This window comes from Erythrolamprus reginae, chromosome 1 (assembly GCF_031021105.1).
Source record: "Erythrolamprus reginae isolate rEryReg1 chromosome 1, rEryReg1.hap1, whole genome shotgun sequence".
In the NCBI taxonomy this organism is placed as follows: Eukaryota; Metazoa; Chordata; class Lepidosauria; order Squamata; family Dipsadidae; genus Erythrolamprus; species Erythrolamprus reginae.
The window spans coordinates 11,243,084-11,262,807 of NC_091950.1; the positions used below are offsets into that span (position 1 = coordinate 11,243,084).

At 45.1% G+C, this 19,724-nt stretch overlaps 1 protein-coding gene across 2 annotated transcripts; it reads right to left on the bottom strand.

The window, feature by feature from the left end:
• Positions 1 to 2,596: 2,596 nt before the first annotated feature.
• Positions 2,597 to 18,416, bottom strand: LOC139156480 (procathepsin L-like). 2 transcript variants are annotated; one of them, XM_070732130.1, is made up of 8 exons: positions 18,188 to 18,416; positions 16,192 to 16,328; positions 14,585 to 14,707; positions 12,965 to 13,126; positions 10,989 to 11,213; positions 6,890 to 7,055; positions 5,064 to 5,178; positions 2,597 to 2,943 (listed from the first exon to the last, which is right to left on the bottom strand). In XM_070732130.1, the coding sequence occupies exons 2-8, from the start codon at positions 16,318 to 16,320 to the stop codon at positions 2,844 to 2,846; spliced, it is 1,020 nt and encodes a 339-aa protein (XP_070588231.1). In that variant the 5' UTR covers positions 16,321 to 16,328; positions 18,188 to 18,416; the 3' UTR covers positions 2,597 to 2,843. The 2 variants fall into 2 exon arrangements, with proteins under 2 accessions (XP_070588231.1, XP_070588238.1); XM_070732137.1 differs by having other exon boundaries at positions 2,752 to 2,943; positions 16,192 to 16,324; positions 18,188 to 18,244.
• Positions 18,417 to 19,724: the final 1,308 nt, after the last annotated feature.

The window sequence follows — 19,724 nt, forward strand, 5'->3', positions numbered from 1 at the left end:
TAGCCAATAAAGAATTCTATACTATAGCGTTCTGTTCTGTGTTCTGTCATGTTATTCTGTTTTGTTCTGTGTTCTGTCCTGTTCCATTCCACTGTTCTGTTCTGTTCCTGTCCACTCCATTATTTTATTCCATTCTGTTCTGTTCCATTCCTTTCCACTCCACTCCATTATTCTATCCTATCCTATGTTTCCAAATGTAAAATAATGCACTTGGGGAAAAGGAATCCTCAATCTGAGTATTGCATTGGCAGTTCTGTGTTAGCAAAAACTTCAGAAGAGAAGGATTTAGGGGCAGTGATTTCTGACAGTCTCAAAATGGGTGAGCAGTGTGGTCGGGCGGTAGGAAAAGCAAGTAGGATGCTTGGCTGCATAGCTAGAGGTATAACAAGCGGGAAGAGGGAGATTGTGATCCCCTTATATAGAGCGCTGGTGAGACCCCATCTGGAATACTATTTTCAGTTCTGGAGACCTCACCTACAAAAAGATATGGATAAATTTGAACAGGTCCAAAGACGGGCTACAAGAATGGTGGAAGGTCTTAGGCATAAAACGTATCAGGAAAGAATTCATGAACTCAATCGGTATAGTCTGGAGGACAGAAGAGAAAGGGGGGGACATGATCGAAACATTTAAATATGTGAAAGGGTTAAATGAGGTTCAGGAGGGAAGTGTTTTTAATAGTGAGCATGAGAACAAGGGGGCACAATCTGAAGTTAGTTGGGGGAAAGGTCAGAAGCAACGTGAGAAAATATTATTTTACTGAAAGAGTAGTAGATCTTTGGAACAAACTTCCAGCAGACGTGGTTGGTAAATCCACAGTAACTGAGTTTAAACATGCCTGGAATAAACATAGATCCATCCTAAGATAAAATACTGAAAATAGTATAAGGGCAGACTAGATGGACCATGAGGTCTTTTTCTGCCGTCAGTCTTCTGTTTCTATCCTATCCAATTACAGTATTCTATTCTGTTCCGTTCCATTCCTCTGCATTCTATTCCATTCTATACCTTTGAGACAATTATGACCGGGATCATGGAGACTCCACAGACATTTTGCCCAAATTAAAATAATTAACCATCAACTGGTGGAACAACTTTCCTCCAGAAATTCTGGGTGCTCCATCACTTGAGGTTTTAAAAAGAGATTGGAAAGCCACTTTTTACTACCACACTGTGGGTGTGGCTTATGCATTTTCTTTCAACTTTCAGTGCAAATTGGGTGCTCTGGGGCAGTGTTTCCCAACCTTGGCAACTTGAAGATATTTGGACTTCAACTCCCAGAATTCCCCAGCCAGCGAATGCTGGCTGGGGAATTCTGGGAGTTGAAGTCCAAATATCTTCAAGTTGCCAAGGTTGGGAAACACTGCTCTGGGGTGAAGCTTCATTTTTGCTACCCCACTGCGTCTCCCCCCCCCCCCGTCCAGGAAGCAGCCCACCCCTGCTTATACGGGACGGTATAGGGTCTCCTGCTTGAGCAGGGGGCTGGACTAGAGGACCTCTGAGATTCCTTCCAGCTCTATGATTCTATAAGATGGTCATGCAAATATCAGGGACAATGCTATTGGCACGATCAGCCTCCTTAGTCTAAAGGAGGATCACTTTTTTAAAAAGGCCAATTGCCAAATATCCAAAGCTTGGCCATGTGACCGCAACATCAGTAAGTGTGATAAATGATCATAAGTGATCTTTTTTTCAGTCCCTTTGAACAGTCACTGGACAAAGGGTTTGTAAGTCAAGGGCTAGCTGTGCTACATATAAACAGAGAGCAGACCCCACACTAAGTAGTACTGATGACGTTACCTAGCTGGGTCACAAAACATCTGCAAGAAAACCACAATTTATGCAAAAAAAGAAGGAAGGAGGGGGGAGAGGGAGAGAGAAAAAAGGGAGAGAGAAAAAGATGGGGAGAGAGGGAGAGACGGAGAGAGCGAGAGAAAAAGAAGGAGAAAAAGACAGAGAGAAGGGGAGAGAGAAAGAAAGGGGGAGAGAGAAGGAGAGAAAAAGGGAGGTAGAAAGAGGGAGAAGAGAGAAAGAGAAGGGAGGGGGAGAGAAAGAGGTAGGAGAGATTAAAAAAGAGGAAGGGGGAAATAGAAAAGGGGAGAACCGGAGATGGAGAGAGGGAGACAAAAAGATGGGGAGGGAGAGAGGGAGACGGAGAGAGGGAGAATAAGGGAGAATAAGAGACAGAGAGGGGGAAGACAGAAAAGAGGAGAGAGAGAAAGGGGAGGGAGAAGGAAAGTGAAAAAAGGGAGGGGAAAATAGAATGGGGGAGAGAGGGAGACGGAGAGAGGGAGAGAAAAGGGGAGGTAGAAAGGGAGAGGGGGGAAAGAGAAAGAGAAGGGGGAGAGGGGAGAGAGAGAAGGGGGAGATAAAAAGAGGGAGGGGAAAATAGAGAGAAAGGGGGGAGAGGGAGAGAAAAAGGGAGGGAGAAAGAAGGAGGGAGAGGAAGAGGGAGGGAGAAAGAGAAGGAGGGAGATAAAGAGAGGGAGGGAGAGAGGGGAGAGAGTGGGGAGAAGAAAAGGGAGGGAGAAAAAGAGGGATGGAGAAAGAGGGGGAGAGAGAGAGAGATGTAGGAATCACTCCAATAGGCACTGGATAAGCTCAAGAGAACATTTATTAAAACTTGTGTACTGCAAACCACTCATTACAGGATCCAAGCAGCTGTTAACAGCAACCAAGCACTCTTCACACTGTAGAGAAACGGATTGGAAACCAGGAGGAAATAAATTTGATTTAAACTTTTAACCCAATCTGAGGCGACCATGCCAGCAAAGGGACAGCTCTGTTGGAAGGGTTGAAAGTCCGAAGGGGAGAAGGTTTGGGGTGAACCGATGCTGGATCTGTTACATAACTGGGTAACAAGCTTGATTGGCTACACCGCAATGGTTATCAACTCCTTTCACCAATCGCATGTAGCCCTGCTCGCCCCACTTCTCGGACCAGCTGGGAAAGAGAAGAAAGGGAGAAAGGGTAAGGTTAATAGGTGGACAGTCGATGGTGCGGTGCAAAAGCTATGGATTTTTGTTAGAAATTATGTTTATATAAAGCAGAGTTTATACAGAGAGTACAATCACTATGTGCTTTACTGCTCAACTGTATAACTTACCAGGAAACAGGAACATCTACTTAGAAAAACAGAGCATACAGTTTATACCATAGAGCCAAACTTGCAAATACAGTGGTACCTCTACCTACAAATGCCTCTACTTAGGAACTTTTCTAGATAAGAACTGGGTGTTCAAGAATTTTTTTGCCTCTTCTCAAGAACCATTTTCCACTTACAAACCTGAGTCTCCAAAACTGTAACCGGAAAAGGCAGGGAGAAGCCTCCGTGGGGCCTCTCCAGGAATCTCCTGGGAGGAAACAGGGCTGGAAAAGGCGGGGAGAAGCCACCATGGGGCCTCTCTAGGAATCTCCTGGGAGGAAACAGGGCCAGAAGAGGCGGGGAGAAGCCTCCATGGGGCCTCTCTAGGAATCTCCTGGGAAGAAACAGGGCCGGAAAAGGTGGGGAGAAGCCTCCGTGGGGCCTCTCTAGGAATCTCCTGGGGGGAAACAGGGCCTCTACCCTCCCTGTGGTTTCCCCAATCGCACACATTATTTGCTTTTACATTGATTCCTATGGGAAAAATTACTGGTCACAGAGCGAATTCAGTTCAGGTACTGTACACTGTACTGCCATCTACTGGCTGAATACTACCATAGTTGCATAAGAATACATTCCAACAGTGAATTCCAACACTCTTGAACCAATCAAGAGGTTCTGCTGCATCCCTTTCTACAACTGGCAACTCCAAATCTCAACTAGCAAATGCTCTGTCCTACACATTGGGAAGAAGAATCTGAACTCCAAATACGAACTGAATAATCAAATTATCACAGATAATCCCCACTCAGTTAAAGACCTCGATATACTAATAACAAAAGATTTAAGTGCCAAAGCCCACTGCAACAACATAGCCAAGAAGGCTTCAAGAGTTGTAAACCTAATCCTACGTAGCTTCTGCTCTGGCAATCTCACACTGCTTACAAGAGATTACAAAACCTTTGCCAGACCCATCCTCGAATACAGCTCATCTGTTTGGAACCCATATCGCATCTCAGACATCAACACCCTTGAAAATGTCCAAAGATACTTCACCAGAAGAGCCCTTCACTCCTCCACTCGTAACAGAATTCCCTACGAGACTAGACTTTCAATCCTGGGCCTACAAAGTTTAGAACTAAGACGCCTTAAACACGATCTAAGTATTGCCCACAAGATCATATGCTACAATGTCCTGCCTGTCGGCTACTAATTCAGCTTAAACCACAACAATACAAGAGCATACAACAGATTTAAACTTAATATTAACTGCTCCAAACTTGACTAAAAAATATGACTTCAGTAACCGAGTTGTCAAAGCGTGGAACTCATTACCGGACTCCATAGTGTCATCCCCAAACCCCCAACACTTTACCCTTAGATTATCTACGGTTGACCTATCCAGATTCCTAAGAGGTCAGTAAGGGGCGAGTACAAGTGCACTAGAGTGCCTTCCGTCCCCTGTCCTATTGCTCTCCTATATCTCCTATACCTTTCTTCTATTCCTATATCTCTTCTTCTATTCTTTCATTGATATGTTCTATTACTATACCTTCTTTTCTATTATTTCTCAGATATATTTTACTATGAGTATCTCCTCTATAACCTTCATCATGTATTTTACTATGTGTATATATATATATATATATTCCCACTAAAACGGCTGGGTGACTTTGGGCCAATCACCAGGAGATGGTGAGTTCTAGTCCCACCTTAGACATGAAAGCCAAATGTCAGACTTGGGTCAATCACCAGGAGATGTTGAGTTCTAGTCCCACCTTAGACATGAAAGCCAAATGTCAGTGGAATTCTTAGGCCTAAGCTGAGCCAATCTTCCCAAGGCTCAGGGACCCTGATCTAACAAATAACCCCTCACACTTTCTTAGCTAAACCAGATGATGAAATAACAGATTTAACTTTGACCCAGCACTGATTTTCGATATCCTCCTTCTTCATCCTGTGCTGTGTCCCCTATAATCACCTGTTCTTTAGGATCCAATACTGCGTGTTCTTGTTACCCTCTTGATCAGCACCGTAGCCCACAGCCAGCATGGCGTGGTTGACGTGATGGGTGCACCAGCTGCTTGCAAAGATACCTGAGCAGAGAAGAACAGAAGAGAGGGGGGTTGGAGAGAGAGATGTCTCTCAGAAAGCACTAGCAGACCCATCCCTCTATTGCCATCAGCCCCTGAAGGAACCATGTGTGTCCAGAAAAAGATTCGGGTTTCTTCCCATGGAAGTTTCAGAGATTTCTGGCGAAATTTCGACGAGGTCCCACTCGTCATCTTCAGGCTGGTGCTTCTGTCCTTGTTCTAGGGCGAACACAGCGAGACCTGAGCTGCCTTCCCTCTATAAATACTGGTGGCTGGGTGCGGTGTGCTGGTTCAGCAGCTGCAAGCTGTGTTGAAACTTCCTGGTGAGTCAGTGGGGTAACACCTGGGGTCGTTGATGTAATTGATGTATGCTGATTAGTTGATGTTTGGGCGAGATATCCTGAGTAGTTGAAGCTTGCAGGCTACTTAGCTGTTTTGTAATGTGTGTCTGGGGTGTAACAATTTTGGTTTGGCTGCGAGTTTGTGGTCTGGTCATGTGTTTATGGTGTTTGTCAGTTTGCTTTGTGTGCATGTCAGAGAGGGCTGCAACAGTTGGGGGCACTGCTGTAGTTTGGCTTGTGGGAGATGGTTGTATTTGGTCTGTAGGGCGGGTGTGGGTTTGGGTCTGGTGGAGGTGATTGGTGGTAGTGTCCTGTGTTGTTCTGGGTCTGGTTTCAGTTTGTATGGCTGGGATACGTTTGTTAAATGAGGGCTGGTTTACAGATGTCTGGTAGGCGGGAGGTATCATCACCCTTGTTAATGTTGTGGGGGTGTTTTTCTATCTCAATGGCTTCCATGATTATTCTTTTGTTGTAGTGTTCTGTTTTGGAAATTAATTTGGTTCTGTCAAAATCAATTTCATGTCCTGTAGTTTTGAAGTGTTGAGTAGTGATGGGCGAACCCAATGGTGTTCGGGTTTGGCAAGTTCGGACAAACTTTACGCAAAATTCGGCCCAAACCGAACCCGAACCCGAACGGGGAATCCCACCAAGAGATTCCGGGGGTGGAGCTTAGACATCACGTATACCGGCAGGTTGCTAAGGATACCAAAAAACATGTTTATTTTTACGTGAAAGCACCAACCTTTGCTTGCAACGCCGCTGCGGTGTCCTTTCATGTAAAAATAACAATGTTTATTTTTACGTGAAGACCTCCCTTTGAACGAGCTGGGGAATCCCTCCCACAAAGAGATTCCAGGGGCAGAGCCTTGACGTCACCGGCAGGTTGCTAAGAACGCCAAGATGATCACTTCCTGGATTCCATGGAATCCAGGAAGTGATCACCTTGGCGTCCTTAGCAACCTGCCGGTGACGTCAAAGCTCCGAACACCGAACGCAACCCCGAACTTTGCCCGAAGTTTCAAAAAATTGCCCGAAGTTTCAAAATTCGGTACAGACCCAAATTGTGCAGGTTCGGTTCGCCCATCACTAGTGTTGAGGTCATCTTTGGTCAGCAAGCCAAATTGGCACCAGTGACTTGGTCATTTGAGCAGGGCAGTTGCTCAATGGAAGCGTCCTGTGCTCACGATGTGACTTTCTTTTGCTTTACAGAACTTCAAAGTGCTTCAAGACACGGACGGCGGGCTCGCCAAGTGGCTCTTTCAAGAGCGTTCTACCTTGTCTGAGACAGTCGCTAAATGAGGACGGCCCTTATTTAGCCCACAAATCTCTCTTGCAGCCATCGGACCCTCTCTACAGATTCCCGATTGTCTTACCTGACTTATAGAAATGGAACTGGAAACTCCGGGCGTCCACGCCTAAGGAGATTGGTCCCATCGTGGCTACAGCTTGCTCCAGAGCGGTCTCGTTCTGTGGCTCAATTCGCACCAAGGACGTGCAGTTGCCCACCCGAGTTTCTGGGTTGTAGTGACAGTTCTCATCCTGCAGAGACAAGATGAGAAGATGCAGGGAAAGTTTAGCAAGCCCCTTTTTCAGTCTCCTAGACCTAGAAGACAGAATCGTAAGGTCGAAGGGGACCTCGGAGGTCCTCTAGTCCAACCCCTTGCTCAGACTCTCAAAGTCTTAGGCCATTCTGGACAAATGGCTCTCCAATCTATTCTTTAAAAGCCTCCAGGGATTGATCACCCACAACTTTGGCTCTTGAGTAGTTGCGTCTCAACCACAACAAACTTGAAGGTGTGTGATCTTCACCTCCATGAATTCTCCAGCCTATTCCACAAAGAATAGAATAGAATAGAATAGAATAGAATATAGAAACATAGAAGACTGACGGCAGAAAAAGACCTCATGGTCCATCTAGTCTGCCATTATACAGTTTTCTGTATTTTATCTTACAATGGATATATGTTTATCCCAGGCATGTTTAAATTCAGCTACTGTGGATTTACCAACCATGTCTTCTGGAAGTTTGTCCCAAGCATCTACTACTCTTTCAGTAAAATAATATTTTCTCACGTTGCTTTTGATCTTTCCCCCAACTAACTTCAGATTGTGCCCCCTTGTTCTTGTGTTCACTTTCCTATTGAAAACACTTCCCTCCTGAACCTTATTAAACCCTTTGACATATTTAAATGTTTCGATCATATCCCCCCTTTTCCTTCTGTCCTCCAGACTATACAGATTGAGTTCATGAAGTCTTTCCTGATACGTTTTATGCTTAATACCTTCCACCATTCTTGTAGCCCGTCTTTGGAGTTTGACTTGGTGACACCTGATGAAGTGGACAAGGCCATTGGAGCTGTGAGTTCTGCCACCTGCTTACTGGATCCGTGTCCCTCTTGGTTGGTTTTGGCCAGCAGGGAGGTGACACGGAGCTGGGCCCAGGAGATTACCAACGCTTCCTTGGGGAGGGGAGTTTTTCCATCACTCTATAAAGAAGCGCTTGTGCGCCCCCTCCTCAAGAAGCCCTCCCTGGACCCAGCCGTACTTAACAACTATCGTCCAGTCTCCAACCTTCCCTTTATGGGGAAGGTTGTCGAGAAGGTGGTGGCACTCCAGCTCCAGCGGTCCTTGGAAGAAGCCGATTATCTAGGTCCCCAGCAGTCGGGTTTCAGGCCCGGCTACAGCACGGAAACTGCTTTGGTCGCGTTGATGGATGATCTCTGGCGGGCCCGGGACAGGGGCTTGTCCTCTGTCCTGGTGCTTCTTGACCTCTCAGCGGCTTTCGATACCATCGACCATGGTATCCTTCTGCGCCGACTGGAGGGGTTGGGAGTGGGAGGCACTGTTCTCCAGTGGTTCTCCTCCTACCTCTCCGGTCGGTCGCAGTCGGTGTTAGTGGGGGGTCAGAGGTCGACCTCTAGGTTTCTCCCTTGTGGGGTACCTCAGGGGTCGGTCCTCTCCCCCCTGCTATTTAATATCTACATGAAACCGCTGGGTGAGATCATCCAAGGGCATGGGGTGAGGTATCATCAATATGCGGATGATACCCAGTTGTACATCTCCACCCCATGTCCAGTCAGCGAAGCAGTGGAAGTGATGTGCCGGTGCCTGGAGGCTGTTGGGGCCTGGATGGGTGTCAACAAACTCAAACTCAATCCAGACAAGACGGAGTGGCTGTGGGTGTTGCCTCCCAAGAACAATTCCATCTGTCCGTCCATTACCCTGGGGGGGGAACTACTGACCCCCTCAGAGAGGGTGCGCAACTTGGGCGTCCTCCTCGACCCACAGCTGACATTGGAACATCATCTTTTGGCTGTGGCGAGGAGGGCGTTTGCCCAGGTTCGCCTGGTGCACCAGTTGCGGCCCTATTTGAACAGGGAGTCATTGCTCACAGTCACTCATGCCCTTATCACCTTGAGGTTCGATTACTGCAACGCTCTCTACATGGGGCTACCTTTGAAAAGTGTTCGGAAACTTCAGATCGTGCAGAACGCAGCCGCGAGAGCTATCGTGGGGCTTCCTAGATTCACCCACGTTTCTACAACACTCCGTGGCTTGCATTGGCTGCCGATCAGTTTCCGGTCACAATTCAAAGTGTTGGTCATGACCTTTAAAGCCCTACATGGCATTGGACCAGAATACCTCCGGAACCGCCTACTACCGCACGAATCCCAGCGGCCGATAAGGTCCCACAGAGTTGGCCTTCTCCGGGTCCCGTCGACTAAACAATGTCGTCTGGCGGGCCCCAGGGGAAGAGCCTTCTCTGTGGCGGCCACGGCCCTCTGGAATCAACTCCCCCCGGAGATTAGAACTGCTCCCACCCTCCTCGTCTTCCGTAAACTACTTAAGACCCATCTATACCGCCAGGCATGGGGGATTTGAGACACCTTTCCCCCAAGCTTATTATAATTTATGTTTGGTATGTATGTGCTGTTTGGTTTTTAATTGATAGGGTTTTTTAGTTTTTTCTTAATATTAGATTTGTGCCTGTACAATATTGTTTTATCGCTTGTTGTGAGCCGCCCCGAGTCTTCGGAGAGGGGCGGCATACAAATCTAATAAATTATTATTATTATTATTATTATTATTATTATTATTATGTTTGCGGTTGATGTTTATAGTTGGTGTTCGAATGAATTTTTAATTGCTTAGCCTTTTATAATGTTTTAAACTAATGGAACTAATTGTATTACTGTATACTGCTTTATTGCTGATGTGTTGGGAGCACCCCAGGTCCATGGAGAGGGGCAGCATACAAGTCCAATTAATAATTAATAAATAAAGAAAGAGAAGAAAGAGAAGAGAGAAGAGAAGAGAAAGAGAAAGAAGAGAAGAGAAAGAAGAGAAAAGAGAGAAGAGACGAAAAGAGAGAAAAGAAGAGAAAGAACAGAGAGAAGAGAAAGAAGAGAAGAGAAAGAAGAGAAGAGAAAGAATAGAAGAGACAAGAATAGAGAGAAGAGAAGAGAAAGAAGAGAAAAGAGAGAAGAGACGAAAAGAGAGAAAAGAAGAGAAAGAACAGAGAGAATAGAAAGAACAGAGAGAAGAGAAAGAAGAGAAGAGACAAGAATAGAGAAAAGAGAAAGAAGAGAAGAGAAAAAAGAAGAGAAGAGAATGAAGAGAAGAGAGAGAAGAGATGAAAAGAGAGAAGAGAAAGAACAGAGAACAGAAGAGAACAGAAGAGAAGAGAAATAAGCAAGAGAAGAGAAAGAAGAGAAGAGACAAGAATAGAGAAGAGAAGAGACAAGAAGAGAAGAAGAGAAAGAACAGAAGAGAAAGAATAGAAGAGAGAGAAGAAGAGAAGAGAAAGAAGAGAAGAGACAAGAATAGAGATGAGAAAAGAAGAGAAAGAACAGAAGAGAAGAGAAAGAAGTGAAGAGAACAGAAGAGAAAGAAGAGAACAGAAGAGAAAGAACAGAAGAGACAAGAATAGAGAAGAGATGAGAAAAGAAGAGAAAGAACAGAAGAGATGAGAAGAGAAGGAAGAGAAGAGAATTCTTTATCGGCCAGGTGTGATTGGACACACAAGGAATTTGTCTTTGGTACATTTGCTCTTGGTGTTCATAAAATATATATGTACACTTGTCAAGAATCATGAGGCCCAACGCTTAATGGTTGTCATAGGGTACAAATAAGCAATCAGGAAACTCCTCCTCCTCTGTTTCTGCCTCTTCCCCCTCCTCCTCTCCCTTCTAGCACTGATGATGTTACGTAGCTGGGTCATGAAACGTCTGCAAGAAAAGAACCAAGCTCAGAGAGCACCAAGGACCCCACACTCTTCTTCCTCCTCCTCCTTCTCCTTCTCTCCCACCCCCTTCTAGCACTGATGTTGTTACCTAGTTGAGTGATGAGATGTTGACAAGCAAAGAACCAAGCTGAGAGAGGACCCAGGACCCAGGACCCCAGAGCTGCAAATATTCTCTCCCCTCCCTATTCCAAGGTCTTGCCTGTGTCCGCCTCGTCCCCCTCTCTCACCTTCTCCCGGTAAGGGTAATCCTGCTCCGAATCGATGCCTCCGTTTTGCCGGACGTACTCAAAGGCGTGGCTGACGTATCCCCCGTGGCAGCCGTGGTTGCCCAGCTTCCAGGAGCAATCCATGAGGTTCTGCTCGCTCAGGGAGACGAGCTTGCCGGTCCTCTTGAAGAGCAGCCCTTCCAGAGCCCCCGTGGCACTGAAGGCCCAGCAGGAGCCACACCGTCCCTGCGAAGGCAGCAAGAGGCTCGGAGGAGCTCCAAGGAGGACCAGGAGCTCACAATTCAAAGTGTTGGTTATGACCTATAAAGCCCTTCATGGCACCGGACCAGATTATCTCCGGGGCCGCTTTCTGCCGCACGAATCCCAGCGACCGCTTAGGTCCCACAGAGTTGGCCTTCTCCGGGTCCCGTCGACTAAACAATGTCGTTTGGCGGGACCCAGGGGAAGAGCCTTCTCTGTGGCGGCCCCGACCCTCTGGAACCAGCTCCCCCCAGATATCAGAGTTGCCCCCACCCTCCTTGCCTTTCGCAAGCTCCTTAAAACCCACCTCTGTCGTCAGGCATGGGGGAATTGAAATTTTCCCTTCCCCCTAGGCTTATAGAATTTATACATGGTATATCTGTATGTATGATTGATTCTTTAAATTGGGGTTTTTTAGATTATTTTTAATATTAGATTTGTTTACATTGTCTTTTTTATTGTTGTTAGCCGCCCCGAGTCTTCGGAGAGGGGCGGCATACAAATCTAATAAATAAATAAAAATAATAAAGCCAGCTGCCTTGGTTCTGTAATTAGGGGACCGGAGGCTAAAACGTATGAAGAACAGTTGTAGGAGCTGGGTATATCTAGTCTAATGAAAAGAAGGACCAGGGGAGACATGATAGCAGTCTTCCAATATCTCAGGAGTTGCCACAAAGAAGAGGGAGTCAAGCTATTCTGCAAAGCACCAGAGGGTAGAACAGGAAGCAATGGGTGGAAACTAAACAAGGAGAGAAGCAACTTGGAACTAAGGAGAATTTTTCCTGCCGGTTAGAACAATTAACCAGTGGAACAGCTTGCCTCCAGAAGTTGTGAATGCTCCAATGCTCCAAAACTCCTTCTGTTTTGAAAGATACGGTCACGGAGGCTGCATTTAAGTAGATATAAGGTGTTGTGATTCAGCCTGAGGCTGCTCAGGGATCAGCTGTGTCCCTGCTAGCTCCATGCCCAGAGGAGGAGGACAGCGAAGAGGAGGGGGCTGAACAGTCGGACGGGGGAGAGGAAAGTCAGGAATGGGATTAAAGAGAACAGCATGAAAGCCTGGGGGGGGGCCCTCTCCCCAGCCAGTAGCTTGGAGTCATTAGGTGATGACGCACAAGCCGTCATTGACATGCGACAGAGACGTTCAGATCAAAGAAAGGAGCAATTAAAGAAGTATTATCAGCACTGAATTAGGAACAGCTGGGCTTGGGTGTGGTCCTCCTTAGCAGGGTTTAAAAGGCAGGCAAGCCCTTGAAGCCATGTGGAGTGTTATCAATTGGAGTTACGGTGTCCTGCTTTGTTCTTGACGTCTCTGTTCCTGGCTTGTGGCCCAGCAGTTTGGAAGACCCGTGGGAGGTGTAGGTCTGCTATCCACAGCCTCGTCTTGGCAGCAAGAATCCTGTATTGCTGCATGGACTTTTGCCTTCGGGGATATATCTGAAGATACAGCGTTTTCCTGTTTGTAAGGACATTTTCTGTTACCTGTGTTTTTCTTGAATTTTATAAACTGCCTTTGCCTTTTACCGGTGTGTCTGGCTTCTCTTTTTGGGTTGGTCTTGGCTTCTGGAGTGACCCAGACAGAACATAAGGTAGACCAGGAATCTCCAACCTTGGCAACTTGTTCTCTTGGTCCATCCCGTATCATTTTAGCAGCAGGAGGAAGAGGAAGTGGAGGACATTTCATAGAGATGCAGAAACAAACATTCCAGCTGGACTACAAAATCCCCAAGACTCACCTGATTTTTTACAGGAGTAACGTAACCCTTCGTACGCCAGTCCACCTCCTTGGGTATCTCCTCCGTGGCTGATGCTTGGAAGTAAATGTTACCAGCCCCTTCGTATTGTTCGGCTGGGTTGGATTGGAAACCGTTCAACATCTGGTTAAACTCCTCATCTGTCTGGAGAATAGAATGAGGAATTTTGTCTCCCGCTTGTGAGGCTTAAACTTTTCAGCAGGAGAGACCGAGACAGCTGTGGGGGAGACCGAGGCAGAGAAGGTGCAAGATGGACTTTGGAGGCACTTGTAAGGTGGTCATTGAAGGGAGGCCGATGTGGAGCCCCTCGAGAGCACCGTTTCTCATTCTTTAAGGTAGGTGGGTTTCAACTCCCAGAATCTCCCAGTCAGCAACTTTAGATGTCAACTCCCAGAATTCCCCAGCCCGCATTTGTTAACTTCAATTCCCAGAATTCTCCACTCAGTTTCTGTGGACCACAACTCCCAGAAACCCTTAGCGCAAGGGTAGGCAAAGTTGGCTCTTCTTTGACATGTGGACTTCAACTCCCAGAATTCCTGAGCTGGCATGATTGGCTCAGGAATTCTGGGAGTTGAAGTCCACAAGTCATAGAAGAGCCAACTTTGCCTACACTTGTCCCAGCCAGGTTTTGTTAATTTCAATTCCCAGAAATCTCCACTCAGCTTCTGTGAACCACAACTCCCAGAATCCCCCAGCCAGTATTTGATAACTTCAATTCTCAGAATTCTCCACTCAGCTTCTGTGGACTACTAGTCCCAGAATTCCCCAGCCAGCTTTTGTTAACTCCAATTCCCAGAATTCTCCACTAAGCTTCTGTGGACTACAACTCCCAGAATCCCCCAGCCAGCATTTGTTAATTACAATTCCCAGAATTCTCCACTCAGCTTTTTGCCAGTAGTTCCAAGATGGTGCATTTAAATACAGTGTTCCCTCGATTTTCGCGGGTTCGAACTTCGCGAATAGCCTATACCACGGTTTAAAAAAAATATTAATTAAAATACACTTCATGGGGTTTTTTTCTATACTGTACCACGGTTTTTCCTGTCCAATGATGTCACACGTCATCACCAAACTAACAATTTTTGCAAATAAATAACAGAAAAATAATTATTGTTAATAAATAATTATGTTTATAAATATCAGGATCACAAAGTGTCTTATTCAATGGTGAGTACCAGTAATAATGGTAAGTAAATGGTTGTTAAGGGAATGGGAAAGGGTAATTTAGGAGTTTAAAGTGTTAAGGGATGGGTTGTGATACTGTTCATAGCCAAAAATTGTGTATTTACTTCCGCATCTCTACTTCGTGGAAATTCGACTTTCGCGGGCGGTCTCGGAACGCATCCCCTGCAAAAATCGAGGGAACACTGTAAATTTGTTCTTTGAGAAAAAGCAAGGTCTCGGAGTTCGATTTGTGATGGGTACCTTACTTAGAGCCTGAGAGACACAACAAACGTGAATTTGGCAAAATCTGGGAGACAATGGAGGGCAGAGCAACCTGGTGTGTTGTGGTCCATGGGGGGGGGTGTTTCGCAAAGATCAGACACAACTGAGCAACTACGCAACCACCACCACCACCCCTTCTAGAGTTTGCCTGGTTACCAGATCCCCCAAGTGGTTCATGGCCAGTTGGAAACTGTGTTGGCCCCGAGCGGCTTCCAGATTGTGCTGTTCAATTCTCCACAGATTCTTCTCCCAGACCGTCCGACGGAAAGCTTCCTCCTCCTGTAACGACACAACGGGCCCGTCACAAATTGAGACACGGAAACGCTTCTCCCGAACCCCAAGAAAAAAACCCCCTGCCATTAGACCTCGGAATAGTAATAACTAAAGATATAAGTGCCAAAGCCCATTGCAACAACATCGCCAAGAAGGCCTCAAGAGTTGTTAATCTAATCCTACGTAGCTTCTGCCCCTGGAAATCTCACACTACTTACCATAGTTTATAAAACTTTCACCAGACCCATCCTAGAATACAGCTCATCTGTTTGGAACCCATATTGCATCTCAGACATTAACACCTTCAAAAATGTCCAAAGATACTTCACCAGAAGAACCCTTCACTCCTCTACCCAAAACGGAATACCCTACAAAACTAGATTTACAATCCTGGGTCTTGAAAGCTTAGAACTACGATGCCTTAAACATGATCTAAATATTGCCCACAAGATCATATTCTGCAACGTCCTGCCTGTCAAAGACTACTTCAGCTTCAACGACAGCAACACAAGAGCACACAAAAAGATTTAAGCTTAATATTAACCGCTCCAAACTTGACTGTAAAAAATACGACTTTAGTAATCGGGTTTATTTACTTTTATTTTTATTTTTTTTTTTATATTTTTATTTTAAGTTTTTCTGTTAGCAAAAACTTCAGAAGAAAAGGATTTAGGGCTAGTGATTTCTGACAGTCTCAAAATGGGTGAACAGTGCAGTCAGGCAGTAGGGAAAGCAAGTAGGATGCTTGGCTGCATAGCTAGAGGTATAACAAGCAGGAAGAGGGAGATTATGATCCCGCTATATAGAGTGCTGGTGAGACCACATTTGGAAGCCTGTGTTCAGTTCTGGAGACCTCACCTACAAAAAGATATTGACAAAATTGAACGGGTCCAAAGACGGGCTACAAGAATGGTGGAAGGTCTTAAGCATAAAACGTATCAGGAAAGACTTCATGAACTCCATCTGTATAGTCTGGAGGACAGAAGGAAAAGGGGGGACATGATCAAAACATTTAAATATGTTAAAGGGTTAAATAAGGTCCAGGAGAGAAGTGTTTTTAATAGGAAAGTGAACTCAAGGACAAGGGGGCACAATCTGAAGTTAGTTGGGGGAAAGATAAAAAGCAACACGAGAAAATATTATTTCACTGAAAGAGTAGTAGATCCTTGGAACAAACTTCCAGCAGACGTAGATAAATCCACAGTAACTGAATTTAAACATGCCTGGGATAAACATATATCCATCCTAAGATAAAATACAGGAAATAGTATAAGGGCAGACTAGATGGACCATGAGGTCTTTTTCTGCCGTCAGACTTCTATGTTTCTATGTTTGTTTATTTATTTACATGTTGGCTGCGGAATTCTGGGAGTTGAATTCCACCCATCTCAAAGTTAAGAATCCTTGATGTAACCTCAAAATACAGCCGAATTAGGTCTTCTGGATACCCTTCCCATCTGGACTACCTCGCAGGGCTGACATAAACTCACCTCCAAGTAGCCCTTGGCGTGAGTTTCTTTCCATCCCTTCCAAGCTCCCTCCAAGGCCAGATTCGTGGGGCTGCAGGACACCTTCAGGAAGACCAGGGTCGCCACGGTGAGCCGAAAAAACGACAACATGTCTCTGTCTTGGTGGAAATGAAGATATCCGGAGGGTCAAGGATGCTCAAAGCTGGGGACTCTGTGTCCCAGTGATTTTATTCACGCCTCAACATGGACGATTTCTCCTAAGGCTGAGTCAACCTTGAGCCAGTGAGACTTGAACTACCAAACTGCTGGCAGCCAGCAGTCTGCAGGAGTAGCCTGCCGTATTGCATTCAAACCACTGCGCCATCACAGCTCTCTTCCTTCAGGGTGGGCTCGGGAAGTGAAGGGCTGCGAAAATTACTACCACACTGTGGGCACGGCTTACTTTGTGGGTGTGGCTTGCCAGCCATGTGACCAAATGGGAGTGGCTTGATGATCATGTGACTGGGGGATACCTTAAAGGTCATGTGACTGGCTTAAAGGTGGCCAATCTGACATCACTCACGTCAAGGGTTAGGGTTAGGGTGCCCGGCCTCTCTTCGCCTCCAACAGATACAATTTCCCTCTTTATTTACTATTACTAAACATCCAAAATATACTATTTAATTCTATGTATATATGCCATATGTGTACGTACATGTTACGCACAGGCACACAAAAATATACATAACCTACTATATAAACTGTATGTGTATGTACACACACACACAGCTCTTCTAAAATTATACACATTTGACCTCATTTACTGCAATAGAAAAAACATATCCAGAACCCAGAAGGGGGGAAAAGTGTGTTTTTCTTTTTTTATGATAACTTTTTATGGGTTTTTTAGTTTGTTATGTTTTAATCTCAGGCAACTATTCGACTTCTTTTACTGTTTTGTATTTATTCTTATATTTGTACCGCTGTTGTAAGCCGCCCTGGGCCTTTCAGGATTGGGCGGCATAGAAATCGAATAAACAAACAAAGAAACAAACAAATAAATAAACAAATACATGGGGCTACCTTTGAAAAGTGTTCAGAAACTTCAGATCGTGCAGAATGCAGCTGTGAGAGCAGTCATGGGCTTCCCCAGGTATGCCCATGTTACACCAACACTCCACAGTCTGCATTGGTTGCCGATCAGTTTCCAGTCACAATTCAAAGTGTTGGTTATGACCTATAAAGCCCTTCATGGCACCGGGCCAGAATATCTCCGAGACCGCCTTCTGCCGCATGAATCCAAGTGACCGATTAGGTCCCACAGAGTGGGCCTTCTCCGGGTCCCGTCAACTAAACAATGTCGGTTGGCGGGCCCCAGGGGAAGAGCCTTCTCTGTGGCGGCCCCGACTCTCTGGAACCAGCTCCCCCCAGAGATTAGAACTGCCCCTACCCTCCTTGCCTTTCGTAAACTCCTCAAAACCCACCTTTGTTGTCAGGCATGGGGGGACTGAGATATTTCCCCCCGGGCCTATATAATTTATGTATGGTATGTTTGTATGTCTGCTTAATAATGGGGTTTTTAAAAGATTTTAAATTATAAACTATTAGATTTGCCATGAACTGTTTTATTGTGTTGTGAGCCACCCCGAGTCTACGGAGAGGGGCGGCATACAAATCTAAATAAATAAATAAATAAGTAAGTAAGTAAGTAAGTAAGTAAGTAAATAAGTAAGTAAGTAAATAAGTAAGTAAATAAGTAAGTAAATAAGTAAATAAATAAGTAAGTAAATAAATAAGTAAATAAGTAAATAAATAAGTAAAAAAATAAAAAAATAAAAATATAAAAAATAAAAATATAAAAATATAAAAATATAAAAATATAAAAATATAAAAATATAAAAATATAAAAATATAAAAATATAAAAATATAAATATAAATATAAATAAATAAATACAAATTCAAAATTTTTCTACCAGTTCTGCGTACCTGACCGTACCCGTAGGAGCCCATCGCTGGGTTTCTCCCAACTGCACTTACCACTTTCCCGTAGAAAAGGCTAGGAGAAGACACCTCTGCTGCCTGCCCAAACCTTCTTGCAACGGCAAAAGGTACAAGATATCTTGAACCTTCTCTTCTCACCACCCCCCAGTTTCCTCTCGCTTGGCCCTGCCTCCTCTTGCTGGGTTTTGCAAAGGGTGAAAGCCGCAACATTTGTGATACGAGCCCAACTTCCATGCAGCCTCCATCGGTAGCCCTCCAGTGCAAGGGAGGATGTGGTTTCCTTGTGGTGAGCTGGAACTCGGAGGTCGATCGCTCGATTGGTCTCGTGAGGTTCCAAAAGAGAAATGGGTGTGAGTGCATGAAAAATAACACAGGTCTACTACAAAAAAATATTTTTTTGTAATCATCGCAATGGACCTTGTACTTTTCTCAATCTTTTGGAGGTTTTTTAAGAAGAGAGTGGACCAAAAAAAGAGAAGAGAGATTTGTCTGAAATGATAGAGGTTTTCCTGCTTGAGCAGGGGGTTGGACTAGATATCCTACAACGTCCCTTCCAACTCTAATAATCTAATCTCCAAGGTCCTTTTCCGCATTGCGTTATCTTAAAAATTGCAGAGGTTGGGAAACATTGGTCTCGAGTCTTGATCAAAGTTGTGTCACAATGACACAACTTCTATGTCACAGGACTCTTAAGTGCTTTCAAAATAACTATGCTGGTTATCAGGGCGTTGACTCCCCAGCTCAAAAGCCATGTCAATAATTCCTGATAACTTTGCTTAGAAGAGCAAAATATTTTAATCAGGCCCCCATCTTCGGTTGTCTGGATTTCTGCAGGCTGGTTTTGGGTTCAAGCCCTGAGTCTTCAGAGAGGGGCGGCATGCAAATCAATCAATCTATCTAGCTATCTACCTACCTACCTACCTATCTATCTCTCTGTTCTGTCGGGCTCTCTGGTAGAATTCTCCCAAAAATTCACAGGTACAAATTTCAGACACACACACGTTTGAAAATTCAAAACAATCTTCTTTATAATGAAAATTCACTTAAATAAAGCCCTCTTTTGGTATAGCAAAGAGCGCTCGTCTCCAAACAAACTGGTAATTTGTACAAGTCCCTTATCAGTTCTGTGATACTTAGCTTGCAGCTGTGAGGCAATTCACAGTCCTTCTTTCACAAAGTGACACACACTTTGCTCTGGTTTAGTTTCAAAGCGGGGAAAAATCAGCACACAAAAAGTCAAAGTCAGTAAAGCAGTCACGAAACACAACGATCAGATAATCCTCCACAATGGCCAAACCCACAGGCTGCTCTTTATATCAGCCTCACTAATTACCACAGCCCCACCCAACCACAGGTGGCCTCATTTTCTTTGATAATAATCTCTCAGTTGTTGTTGCCTATGCATCGCTCTCCGCATGCGTGGCTGTATCATTAACTCTTGTTCTGAATCCAAGGAGGAGCTAGATAATTGATCTCCTGCTGAGCTGTCTGCCACACTCTCCTCCTCCCTGTCACTCATGTCTTCTTGGTCAGACGAGCTTTCATCAGCAGATTCCACCGGGGGCAAAACAGG

Coding starts and splice junctions, on each gene's coding strand:
- LOC139156480 (XM_070732130.1), bottom strand. CDS start 16,320: ATGTTGTCGTTTTTTCGGCTCACCGTGGCGACCCTGGTCTTCCTGAAG. Junction 13,127..14,584: donor TGAACCACTTGGGGGATCTG/GTAACCAGGCAA, acceptor TCTATTCTCCAG/ACAGATGAGGAGTTTAACCA. Junction 2,944..5,063: donor TATTGGATCCTAAAGAACAG/GTGATTATAGGG, acceptor TCTCTTTCCCAG/CTGGTCCGAGAAGTGGGGCG.